At 36.5% G+C, this 13,917-nt stretch overlaps 2 protein-coding genes across 2 annotated transcripts in view; one reads left to right on the forward strand and one right to left on the reverse strand.

Moving 5' to 3' along the window:
• LOC139141355 (transcription elongation factor SPT5-like) overlaps positions 1-13,917 on the reverse strand; it is a 177,715-nt gene that overhangs the window by 95,721 nt on the left and 68,077 nt on the right. The gene's annotated exons all lie outside the window — the stretch shown is intronic.
• Positions 1-13,917, forward strand: part of LOC139141354 (zinc finger CCCH domain-containing protein 4-like) — a 39,632-nt gene that overhangs the window by 16,546 nt on the left and 9,169 nt on the right. The window contains exons 5-8 of the mRNA XM_070710987.1: positions 99-210; positions 3,300-3,409; positions 4,061-4,254; positions 11,575-11,819. Coding sequence (XP_070567088.1) covers positions 99-210; positions 3,300-3,409; positions 4,061-4,254; positions 11,575-11,819 — 661 coding nt within the window. The remainder of the gene's footprint in view (positions 1-98; positions 211-3,299; positions 3,410-4,060; positions 4,255-11,574; positions 11,820-13,917) is intronic.

Raw genomic sequence — 13,917 nt, forward strand, 5'->3', positions numbered from 1 at the left:
ATTTTGTTCAGCAAATTGTTCTACTAGTCTGAAAGATTCATAGTGCATTGTGATTGACAGGGTGGAGACTGACCCTTCATCTGATTTCTTATTCACAGGGTGGAGATTGCCCCTTTAATCATGATGTCATGCCTCACAAGAAACAAGAACTCTGCAAGTTTTATCTGAATGGAAATTGTGCCAAAGGAGATCAGTGTCTGTTTATTCATGATATCCTTTTTATTCTATGAGTACACCACAATGTTAATCCTGAAATTTATACTGAAATACACATCAGAGAACACCTAATATATTATCTTCTGATCAGGGACTGACGACCCTGAAAGTGTGTGTGTAGGGGACCATGTCCTATAAAATTTTATTTTAATATTGTGAATATTTGTCAAGATCATTTTACTGTGTGTTCTTCTACAAAAATACAATGCTCAACAGAACCTCACACATTGTAAATGTTAAAGGGACAAAGTCGGCCATTTTTCATGAATTTTGTTTGATACTTATATTGTTTGATATGTTGAAAGATACTGAATGAGTGGGGGACCATGCATAAAATCGATCCCGGTTTTAGACAAATTAAATGAAACCATGGCGAAAATGAATTAATGGTCATGACCATTAATACATTTTCGCCAAATAGCATACCTTGAAATTTCTATAATGATGGAATGGCAGGAAATCACTTTGTAATTCTGCTGTCTGTGATGGATGGGCAGCTTATAAGATAGGCAGTTGTCCACCTTTATCTGTCATCTGTCCTCTTTCTTGACTTTTCAAATTCCAAGCTTCTCCAAAACAGCTGCTCCACAACACTACTGTGAAATTTAATAAGCAGGTTCCTTATAGGCAGGGTGACCTTTGTGAGATTTGTTTAAATTTTGTCAACATTTGTATATTTTTGTTTTGGGGGCAATTTTTCCGATATTTTGTCAAAAAATCTTTTCTGAAACCACTTGTCTAATGCAATGCATGCGTAGCAATTGCATAATGTTCTGTAGGATGGTCTGTGCCGGATTTGTTCAGGTTATTTGACAAATGCATATTTATCATTTTAGGGCAATTTCCGCCAATTTTGGTCAAAAAATAATCTTGTCTTGACAGAGGTCATAAGAGAGGTTGCTGTTCTATGGAGGGTCTTTAACATGTAAAATGTTACCGTACTGTCACAAAGTGACCACTACAGAGAGGTGACCTTTCTTTAAGGGTGATCACTTAGACAGGTTTGACTGTAACCTTATCAATAATATATAGGCATATCCAAATGTTTTTCATCAAAATTTGCATTTCAGTATTTGTATCATTATAGGATAAATACTTACCGTATTCCTCCGATTCTAAACCCCGCCCGTTTATAATGCCCGCCAAGATTATTTTATTGATTCATAATTGGCCGTCAGTTCGTTCATAACGCCCCCCAGGGGGGTACACCCAAATTCTGACTGGAACAATAGAGCCATTGTCATGTAATTACACAAGGATATCCGTGACACCTACGTCGCTTATCAAAGTCACAAACAAGTGCCAAAGTGAGGTATCAAACCTCAAAACAAGCACACTATTGTTTGGTTTTGGAACATGTCAATCGGGAACGGTTCTATCGTTCCTGGCGATAAAATTCCACTTGGATTTCGCAACGAAAATGAACATTAAAAGAGTTGGATTTTTGAGCGTCTCAATCTAGTACAGTGCAGTCTTTTCGTCACTGTCATTTTGCTAACGTCAAAATAAGCAGATTTTTGAACATCTTGATCAAGTACGAATGAACATGAACATTAGGATAGTCGGGTTTTTGAATGTGTTGATCAAGTACGATTTGCTCATTTCACGTGGTGAAAAAATCGTTCCTTTTCACGGGTATTGCGAATGTGCTCGACAGAACTGAAGACAACATGATTTCCGAGGAGATTCTGGTACTCGATGACAACTTATCAAATGAAGCCGTGGGACTCGTGTTTGATGACGAGGGGGAAGATGACGATATAGACTTCGACGGGTTTGACTTCGATGAAGAGGGCAATTGTATCGACAAATACGACATCCGAAGTTTCTTCCGTGCATGAACTGAAAATTCTTTGAATTTCTTTCGTTAATGTTTTATCAATTTTGTACATAGTTTTTCTCATGTTATAAATGTATTTATTGTTTGAACGGCATTTCTTGCTTGTTTGTGTCCTTTTCCTGAACTAGTCCTGGCAATGAGTAGGGGATAGTGTAACATATTTTCAAGATTCTGCATGCTTTCGAAGTCTTGCAAGGGAAAAATACCCAACTTCATAAATGGCCCTATACACTTACAGTTAGAACAAAAACGTGCATGTTCGTACCATTCCGAACAGTTGATCATAGATGACTGAATTCCACATCAAGAGACATTTTGTTCATCGATACAAATAAAAAAAACTTCAAAGATTTATTGCAAAAAATTCAATTCATCAAATTGTAAGCATATTGGCGTAGCAATCTTTCGTCTCGACCAGCCGATGCTTCAACACTTTATCAGTTCGAGCGTAACGCCTGTCTATTCGTAAGATCACATTATGTTTCGAGATACGGTTAGACTTTTGGAAACTACTGTAGGAGCAAAATAATAAAACTCACAACGTGTAATTGTTTGTTTATTTTAAGGAGTACGCTAATTGAAAATTGTAAATAGAAAACATTGGACAGACACCACCACACTGTATGCATGTGCTGAACAGAAATTTACCCTGACCTCATGCACTGACACCTTTGACCTATAGCGTGAATTGACCAATCACAGCCAGCGGAACTTTAGGGACTTTCCCTTTACTCCTTGTCTGACCTTTGCGGCCATGCTATGCATTGCTATGGGGAGCTAGCTGCTGCTGGAGCGTACTTGTTGCAACGAAGTATCGTGGTGATTATCTATACACGAAATACGAAGATTTATTGCTATCGTATTGTTTAGCAAAAGAGGGTATGGCAAATATGCTAAATTTCAAAACTTGTTGATCTCCATTAATTTATACTGTACAGATTCGGCTATCAGTATTGACGCAGCATGGCTGGCCATGAGTCGATATCACAAAGTATGAGTTGTCTGCAGCGCTTGCATGAATAAAAAAACATAGGCATAAAATTTGCATAACATTGCATTACTTAGCATAAATTAACTATGGCGTTCGATTTCACTGTGACCTCCATTTATACAACCCCCCCCACAAGTTTTCCATCACCTTTGGTTCTGAAAAGGGGGTTTTAGAATCGGAGGAATACGGTAATGTAGAGTCAGTATCGTTATAGGATAAATGCATAAAATAGTGATTCCTTAACATGACTACGTTTGTACCCCTGTAAGTTTTTCCATACTGGAGCTGAGTGCTACCAGGGTGATAATTGCAAATTCTCTCATGAACCACTCACAGATGAAACAAGGCCTTTGCTAGATAAGGTAAGTCCATGCCTAATCTGTCAATAATTAGGAATGACAAGATGTTTATAGACTTTGACCAAGTTTCCAACAAGTCTGAATTTATGATATTTCTTATTAAATCTTATTAACCAACGGAAGACCACGGAACATATGCTTCTTGTTGTAGCGGGCATTGCTCTGCCAGCTGTAGATTTATGTGGCCTGCGTTATTGTCAATTGTACTCCTGTTGGGCCTCTTGAAATGAAAGCTCTCGTTCTTGCTAGCGATGTCATAGACTAGAGCCCGGGTATTGATTGTCTGTTGGCATATACACGCTTACGGGTAAGTGTTTAGCTCCATAGCTCGAGCGATAACATTAGCCGAGCCCCATTTAACTGATTCAAGAAAATCATGATCAAATGTGACCTCAATCCAGCGTGTAATTACTAGATTTGGTAAATTTATATGTTTGTGACAGATCAGCCGCCATTTTAACAAGCGGCAATATAGCAAACATAATAATCAATCCGTAACCTAGTGCGGCATTCTTGAATATATTGGCAACAGGGGGGACCCCCTCAGGAGCATGCGCAGCGCGACGACCACTGCGCTTTAAGGAACTTTCCTAATTACGGAATTTTTTACTGGCTAAAATAGATTTGACCATTGTAAAATTTTGTCTGTTCCAGGTACTTAATCAAGGGAGAGAGCCGTTGATCAAAGAAGACCTTATGGAGGGAATGCAACGCCCACCTTTACTACCGACACCTACTATTTCTATGTCACCTAGTCAAGGGGTTAGAGATGGTCCAATACCATCCTTGTTTGAAATCAGAGTCGCTCCAGTTGGAGAGCAAGGCATAAAAATCATGCAGAAACAGAAGTAAGTAACAAGTAGGACATAAGCTTTAGCAGAAAGTATATACTTTTTAGTTCTTATTAGCTGTAAGACACAAAGTACTTACAATTTTCAGTGAAGATAAAATAACCTCATCTGTCGTCAGTATATTGCTCTTCATTCATTGGTGTATCTCTGACATGCTACTGAGTGATCAACAATACCGTCATAACTCGGCCCAGTCACATCACATTGTCTTTCCCATCGCCCCTGTGTTTATATGTTGACTTTCAACAGTAAAACCATTCCAGTCAGAATGGACTTATTGTTTTTACATTTTGGTTTGCTTACCAGTTTCCCATCTATTATTTTATCTGTTGTACGATAAGGTATTAAAACTTTTCAATTGCTGTATGCGGGAGTGCAGTGAGTGCATAACAGAATAGCAATGGGCCCCTTGATGTATCTGGGTGAATCTTCTCTTGATACAAAAAGTACGGATTCGAAGTAAGTTTCTCGGCCAAGTTTCAAGTCGATCTTATGGCGGATTGCAGCTTTTCGACCCTAATTTGGCTCGTTTCAGGTCGTTTCCCTGTATATCAACAATATTCAAGACATGATAAACTTTTGTCCAGATATTTCAACTTTCAGTTACAGCAACAGTCTATGAAACAAAGTATAGTAGAAAATACAACCAGCTATATGAAATCTGTCCCGAGGAAAAACAATGAAAACTGCATGAATGTGTATACAAATGGGTGAACAGACTTACTGCATTTAGCACACACGGAAAAGAGAGAGACAGGCTCATCAAAAAAGAACTGAGAGACGACGACTAGTTTTAGAGCACTGAAAGAACACAGCAAAATGTATATTAGCAATAAAATAAAAATTGTGAAACAAAAAGGCAACATGTCCCTTTTATTAGAAATGTTAAACAGCCAAGCTAAGGACACACTGTTGCTTCTCCGCTAGGTGACTGGATACCATATGTTGTGGGTTCAAACCCCGAATGAAGACACTGTATGCATAAGTTACTGCAAGACTCTGACCTTACAAAAACTGAAAAAGCCAAGTTAAGGGCGTACATGCAGATATTTTGACAAGCCCTGTTTTTTGCTCACGTGTTTACACACGTGAGCATATGTCGCAGCGATGTCTGTCTGTCTGTGTGTCTGTCTGTCTGTCTGTCTGTTGGTCCGATATCTCAAAAACGGCTTATCAGATCAGATTCAAATCTGGTACTTATATTCAGTTAGCAAATGGCAAGAACTGATTAGTATTTGGTGGGTGTGGCTTGCATACTTTTTACTCATTTGCATAATTAATGATTTTAGAAAAAACGGATATACATTAAAAACGACTACACACAATTTGATGAGATTTGCTACAAATGTTCATCACACCAAGATATATCAGCAGTGGGAACCATTAAGGGGTTACATGAAAGATAGTTACTAATTTGCATATTTAATGAACTTTCCTAATTAGGGATATATGTCTGATTTGACTCGATCAAAATTGACCAAACTATACTATTATTTAACATTACTGAAAGTCATTAAGCGTTTTAACTTTAGCCAATTCCTAATTTGCACATTTAATGAACTTTGCTAATTAGGGATATATATTTGAATTGACTGGACCGACGTTGATGAAACTTGCTACATGTATTTGAAGCTACTATGATACAACATTTTTGAAAGTCTTTAAGCATTTTTATTTCAGCCAATTCCGAATTTGCATATTTAATGAACTTTCCCAATTAGGGATATATATCTGAATTAACTTCATTGTAGTTGTTGAAACTTGCTATTTACATCAAAGATACTGTGATATAACATTATTGAAAGTCAAAAGACATTTTTACTTCAGCCAATTCCGAATTTGCATATTAAATGAATTTTCATAATTAGGGATATTTATCTGAATTGACTTGATCAAAATTGATGAAACTTGCTATGTACATTGAAGACACTATAATACAATATTATTGAAAGTCATTAAGCATTTTCTCTTCAGCCAATTCCTAATTTGCATATTTAATGAACTTTCTTAATTAGAGATATATATCTGAATTGACTTGACCAAAGTTGACAAAACTTGCTACATATATTATAGATACCATGGTACAACATTATTGACAATCATTAAGCATTTTTACTGAAGTCAATTCCTAATTTACATATTTAATGAACTTTGCTTATTAGGGATATATACTGGGATTTACTTGATCAAAGTTGGCAAAACATGCTATTTACATTGATGATTATACCTGGTTAAAACAATATCGAAAGTCATTTCACATTTTCATGTCAGCTAATTTATAATTTGCATATCTAATGAGCTTTCACAGCTTGGCATATATGCCTTGAAGGACTTGGCCAACGGTAATTACACTTGCTATATAAAATGGTGATACAATGACAGCAGTAAAAGAACTTTAATATTTTTATTTCAGCTAATTACATATTTGTATACTTCATGACCTTTTAGAATTAATCTGCGGTGATTATTGTTCATTATGTTGATCATAATACTTTCAATGAAGTTGCAAACGTGTGGCAAAGGTTCAAATTTACACATAACTGCAATATATAATGAAACACGTGAGCATTTTCAGTTCATATCTGGTTAGAAATGTGAAAAGGCCAAGCTAAGGACACACATTATGTGTGCAAGGATAAAGTACTGCGGCATACATATATGCACATCAATTTGTTTCGATCCAATATGGCCGCTGGGTAGCCATTTTGTTGCAATTTTTTCATGTTTTTAGTCGCCACGGACACCGTCCGGGGGGGACTTATAGGTTTGGTGATGTGCGTGCGTGCGTGCGTCTGTGCGTCCGTCCGTTCACGCAGATATCTCAGACATGCCCAGGTCAATTTCCTTCAAACTTTGCACAAGGATAGTACCCTACCCAATACAGATGCACGTCGATGTGTTTCACTATGCGATCAAATTTTGCCATGTTAGAGAACTTTTTAGTTTACACCTCCATAGACTCCCATGTATAAGTCAGTTCTCCATAGACTCCCATGTATAAGGCCAAGAAAAATAAAAATTTAGTTTCTCATCGTGTTCATATTGCAAAAAGGATGCAGTGACACAGTTTTTAGTCCCCACGGATGAAGTCCAGGGGGCTTATAGATTGGGTCATGTCAATCCGTTCGTCCATCCGTTCGTCCATCAGTTCACGCAGATATCTCAGATATTTTGACATGTTACATGACCTCGGTGACCTTTGACCTCAAATATACATATTTGTCCATAACTCAGTAACCACAAGTTCTACACCCTTCATATATGGTATGATGGGACACCTTATGACGCCACATATTGTACCTCATTAATTATGCACATATCTAATTTTGAGCGAGCCAAAAGAGCTAGAGGTCTGATTTTTGGTATATAGGGATAACTTAGCAATACAATTTTTTTGACACAATGTTACGTGACCTCAATGACCTTTGACCTGAAATATACATATTTGTCCATAACTCAGTAACCACAAGTGGTACACCCTTCATATTTGGTATGATTGGAGATCTTATGACGCCACATACTGTACCTCATTAATTATGCACATATCTAATTCTGAGCAAGCCAATAGAGCTGGATGTCTGATTTTTGTTATATAGGGATAACTATAAGATAGAAGTTTTTTGACAAAATGTCATGTGACCTCAATGACCTTTTACCAAAAATATATGTTTATGTCAATAAATAAGTAACCACAAGTGCTATGTCCTTAATATTTAGTAGGATAGGAGACCTTATGACAACACACGCTTTACCTCATTAATTATGCACACATCTAATTCTGGGCAAGCGAATAGAGCTACAGGTCTGATTTTTGGCATATACGGATTAATTAGCAATACAACTTTTTTTTTAGCTCCGCTGTCAGCGACGCGGAGCTTATCAAATAGGTTGATTGTCCGTCGTCGTCCGTCAACAATTGCCTTCTCCTCTGAAACCGCAAGTCTGATTGCTTTGAAATTTTATGTGCAGTTCACTTGGGATGACCTCACTTGAGTTTATTCAAATCGTGGTGAAATTTGCATATTTGTATTTTTGGGGTATTTTTTGGTGTTTTTGGTAAAAAAATCTTCTTCTCTGAAACCGCTTGTCTGATTGCTTTGAAATTTGATATGCAGTTGACTTAGGGTGACTCCAGTCAGATTTGTTCAAATCATGGTGAAATTTGCATATTTGTATTTTTAAGGCAATTTTTGTCATTTTTGGTAAAAAAATCTTTAAAAATCTTCTTCTTCAAAACTACCAGTCAGATAACTTTGATATTTGGTACATATGTCCCCAGGGATGATCTTTTTCAGATTTGTTCAAATTGTGGAGAAATATGCTAATTTGCATTTTTAAGGCAATTTTTGCCATTTTTAGTCAAAAAATGTATTTCTCAAAAAGTGTTGGTCTGATAGTTTTGAAATTTGGTATACAGGTTTCTACAGATGAACTAAGTAATATATTGTATCTCTGAGGAAATCTGTAATTTTGTAATTTTGGGGCAATTTTTGCCATTTTAGGTCAAAAAATGTGTATTTTCAAAAATACTCATCTGATAGCTTTGAAACTTGGTATACAGGTTCCTGCAGATGAACTGAATGATATTTATTGAAATTATGATGAAATCTGCAATTTTGTATTTTTGGGGGCAATTTTTGCCATTTTTGGTAAAAAAATGTGTATTTCCAAAACTACTCATCTGATAGCTTTAAAATTTGGTATACAGGTTTCTATAGATGAACTTAAAAGTATTTATTGAAATTATGGTGAAATCTGCAATTTTGAATTTTTGGGGCAATTTTTTCCATTTTTGGTCAAAAAATGTGTTTCTCAAAAAGTACTGGTCTAACAGCTTTGAAATATGATATACAGGTTTCTATAGATGAACCAAATTTAATCTTTTGAAATTATGGTGAAATCTGCAATTTTTGTTTTTGGGGGCAATTGTTGCCATTTTTGGTCAAAAAATTTTTTTCTCTCAAAAAACTACTCATCAGATAGCTTTGGTTGACATGTTCTTAGGGATGATCTGATGTGATATACTCAAAGTATGATGAAATCTTCAATTGTGTATTTTTGCAGCTATTTTAACCACTTTTTTCTGGCCACTGCATTGAGCTATCAAAGATTTCCACCTTCTTCATCAACATGTATCAAAAATAGTTATTCTCTACATAAACACAGCGGAGCTATATCGGCCGCTAGGTCGCTTGTTTCAAAATGTCACGGGACCTTGATGACCTTTGACCTTGATTATACATATATATGCATAACTCAGTAACCACAAGTTCTATACCCTCCAATTTTGATAGGATATTAGACCTTATGATGTTACATATACACTCCAGTGATACTTCTTAATGACTACATTTCCCTGCCCCATCAAGACTAATACTCCTATTACAAGAGGGGACTATGTCACTGTCAATGACTTGTTAACTATCAGCTCAGCTATCCCAGAACCTATTTCGTTCAATGTTGGTACACAGATAAAGTACTATAGCATATATATGCACGTCAATTTATTTTGTGATACGATCCAATATGGCCGCTGGGCAGCCATTTTGTTGCAATTTTTTCAAGTTTTTGAACCATAACTCAACTATCCCTGAACAGATTTCGTTCAAACTTGGCACACAGACATTGTACTGTAGTGTGCATGTGCATGTCAATTAATGATGCAAGCGGGGACTGTGTCATCAGCGATGACTTATTTTATAGATATGCAGTCATGTTCAGATTTCTGAAAAGATAATCAATCAACAAACTGATGAGCAAGCTGCCTTCAGTAGTCTGTGGGCCAAACCTTCAAAAGGCTCTGGAAGTTGATTTTTTATGTCAGGGTATTAGGGCATATTGATATGATGGGAAATGACAGTTGACAACATGCTTGTATGGAATCACATGCTTCAATTGCAAGATCTGGAGCAATAATTAGAGTTTTTGACCAAAAAAGCTCATTTTTTGATATTTTCAGTAAAAACGGAGAAATGTATGTTGTTGCTCTGTTAATGATATTTATTGCAAAGTTTACCAATGAAATCCATGAAAATCACTTTTTTTCATTAAAAAAACACAAAAAAGCTGTTTTTTACCAAAAAAACGTAAATTTGCATTTTTTTCAAGTAAAGAGTGAGGCGATGTTTAATGGTTTACTTTCAGTGAAAAAATATTGAAACATCTCCCTTTTCATGACATGACATCCAAATTTATTTATTGAAAATTTCTAAAATGTATATTTTAACCAAAACTACAGTTTTTAAGCTTTTTTTCACTAAAATAGAAGACATACTTAAAGGGCATTTCAAATGATTTTAGTGAAATGGTTACTGATCCGATATGAAAAGGTGTTATGTGTTTTGTTATTCCTCCTTGAAAAAAACTGATTAGTGTTAAATTTTGTGCAAAAGTATTCGTATTTCCCAAATATGGAGAAATCTTATGATCTACAATTCTGGTAATTTTTACCATTATGTGCTAAACTCTTTCAGATATGATCAAAATACAATGGAAGTATGGAAATTGGTAGTAAAGGGAAAGCAACTCCACACATCGTTCATATTTGGGTTGTTTTCGTTTTATGTATGATATCGTGGATAATATAAGTGTATATCCTGTTTGGCTGTTTCATGTAAATTGTTGTTTTAGCCATGGCGGGGGGCGGCCATTTTGTGCGGTATATAACGCTTTGTTTGATTGGACCATGTGCAGGGAATGTTGCCGCAGCCGCCAATGAGAACGTTTGTTGCTGTAGGGAACAAAGCTCCTGACCTTTAACCCCTATTTGCATCTGCTTCGTATTTTGAGACTTTTCGGTCAAATTTAGCGCTCCGCCCCAGCAAACGGGATTGAAAATTGACTTTTCTGTAGCTCCTAAGCAAGGATTTATGCATGAAGTTGAAAAAATAATGTCACCTCTACTATGACACATTTTTGAAACGATTAGACCGGGTCGGCCCACAGACTACAGGTTTTAGAGTACACAATAAATCGATTTGAAGTGATTTCTGCGACTCGGCACTTGCATCTATGACTGCTAAAAACATACGAGCAGCCGCAAACAGTAACACTTGCAATAGATTGCAGTTTTTAGTTTAATTCAGGCGTAAACAACAAGGACATCAAATGTGGCTGTAATACGTGTATCTTTAGTGAATTAAGTGACACATGTTGGTGCTGATAAAACATAAAGATCTTTGATTCCAGTGAATAAGTAGGGACATGAAAAAAATGACTCAGTGGTATGGGATTTAATGTTTTATGTGTTGATTGAACTTACAGAAATATAATATGTAGAAAGTGTAAGGTAGGATATTTCGTTTTTTCTTCCACCAGATTACAATTCTATAATTCCAAAGAATCGGCAGAAGAAGGTAGTCTTGAAACTGAAAGTCCAAATCATGTGGAAGAGGATGCAGATGGAGATCACACACCATTGATATCATTTCAAGGAATGCCAACAACAACAAATCCTTCCAGTAGCTTGCAACAGGTCAATACTCCAAGCAAAGCAACTCCAAGTGTATACGACAAATTTTATTCTAATCCTCCTCCAGTCCAACATACCCCAATAAACCAAGGTGAGTTTGAGATATCTTAAAAGTATTGCACTAATGTTGTTTCTCTTCAAAATATCAATGACCCATCCTGAAAATGGAATGGTTTGTGCCAGAATGCACACAAGACACATAATGAGCTTCATTCTAACAGATAAAATGCACTACAGCTGTGACACATCTGCTTGGTCTTACAGTATACACAAAGGTGTAAAGAAGATTTGACAGGCAATCTAAATACACATGACCCAAGTTTTGGCTTCTTTGGGCCAGATGCCCACTAGGGCCATTGTCATCAGTCTGTCAGTCTGTGTATATGTCAGTCAATCTGTCTGTCTGTCCACCCATCTTTAAAGATCATTTTAGGTACCATATGGAATGTTTGACTAAATATCTAGAACTTTGTGAAATCAGGTAAGTTTAACTTGCACAATTAGGATAAAAATTGCATATTTATGTTTTTAGTGATTTCATATATGCCCTGTAATGGAGTAAACTCCTAGATACTTTATTAAAATGCTGTGTATGTGAAGTCTGAGAAAGGTTTAGAAAGGAAAGTTCATTAAGAGAAAAGATCAGTGTGCAAAATTATTTCCATTCTACTGCTTGTTTTGATATGTGATGTGGAGGGGATGGAGGTGGTGATTTTGAGGTTGGGGTTCCATGAGCTATGTAACAGTGAAGATGACCACTATGGTTGCTATGCCAAGCACTTGTAGAAGCTTGTCGGTAAATTTGCATAAGTTAATAAGATGTTACTTTGAATGGCAACAGTGCCACCATTCTTTCAAGAACCATTAGCTAGATTTATTATTGTCTCTGAAAATGCCCTATTTCTTCACGAAATCACATGCACTAGCTACAAATTCTGAAACACACTCTTTTTTTCACAATTTACTCACATTTGTTTTCCTGATCCTGCAGGGGGTGGGGGGGGGTGCTAGAATATGATCTCATAGTTAAAGTGGCAGTCCTCAATTCCTGGTTCTCGCATTAGTCCATGTTCACATTTGATATTTTCATGGTGTTCGCCCTTGTTTCCATTGAATTGTTTATAAAGTTGGTGAATTTACTTGTAGGTTAAAAGCTGTTAAATGACCTGCCCCTTTAACCCTTTTCCTGCCAAGTCCATATTTCACCACCAGGTCAAGATGGTTAAAATTAATGAAACACAACGTATTCCATATGATGTATTTTAACGTAATACTGTACATTTGAATGCTGTTGAAAACATAATACTGTAAAGTTGATTTTTTTTTGGACAAAAGATGCTATAACATACCAAGCCAAGTGGGTGAAAATACGTCATGTTTTGGCTCAATACCGCTTTTTACTGACTTGGCTGATGGGGAAGTGATACAGTTATTACTGTCTGGCAGGAAAAGGGATAAAGGACCAAACAATGTGGGGGAGGGGTATTTAACTGAGTTGGGTAGCTCATCCAGATACATATAGTAACTCAAAACCTGCTGATTCTGTTGCTGTAATGGCCTCCAAAGAAAATCAGCAGTATTGTGTCAATCAATCTGTGTTCATTAAAACTATAAAGTTGTTGCCATACATGCAACTACCAAAACATAGATTCAGCTTTTCCCCAACTAAAGAAGCATGAAAGCATATTAAGTTCACGTCTGCTCTTTACTGACTCGTATGTCCCCATCAATGATCACAAAACTGTTTCAGTAATATCATGAAATATTCCACCTTCTGTATTTGCATATTTAACAAATTATTGCACAGTAGGCCATACATCAAAATTCAATGCACAGAGTTGGATTTCCATATCCTTGTTTCAGTTTCCAGTGCCACCATCTGTCTCATCATCAGCTCTCCCTAACTGCAATTACTGAAACATAGAGATAACTGGGCTTTGGCCTGGGCCCCAATTGTAGTTCAGCTTCCTTCATGTTTTTCTTCTGCTTCTTCATCTTCTTCTTTCGTAACTTTTTTCAACCTTGACTCAAAAAACTGCTTAAATGGAAACCTTAAACTTGGAGGGCTTAAATGAGATGTGAGTACTCGTGCACCCCTGACTCTTCAAATTTCGATTTGTCATGTGACCTGGCAGCCGTATTGGATTTTGTCAAATCAATAAATTGCTTCTACTCCGGAATAAAAAGGA

Source organism: Ptychodera flava, chromosome 9, assembly GCF_041260155.1.
Source record: "Ptychodera flava strain L36383 chromosome 9, AS_Pfla_20210202, whole genome shotgun sequence".
NCBI classification, from domain to species: domain Eukaryota; kingdom Metazoa; phylum Hemichordata; class Enteropneusta; family Ptychoderidae; genus Ptychodera; species Ptychodera flava.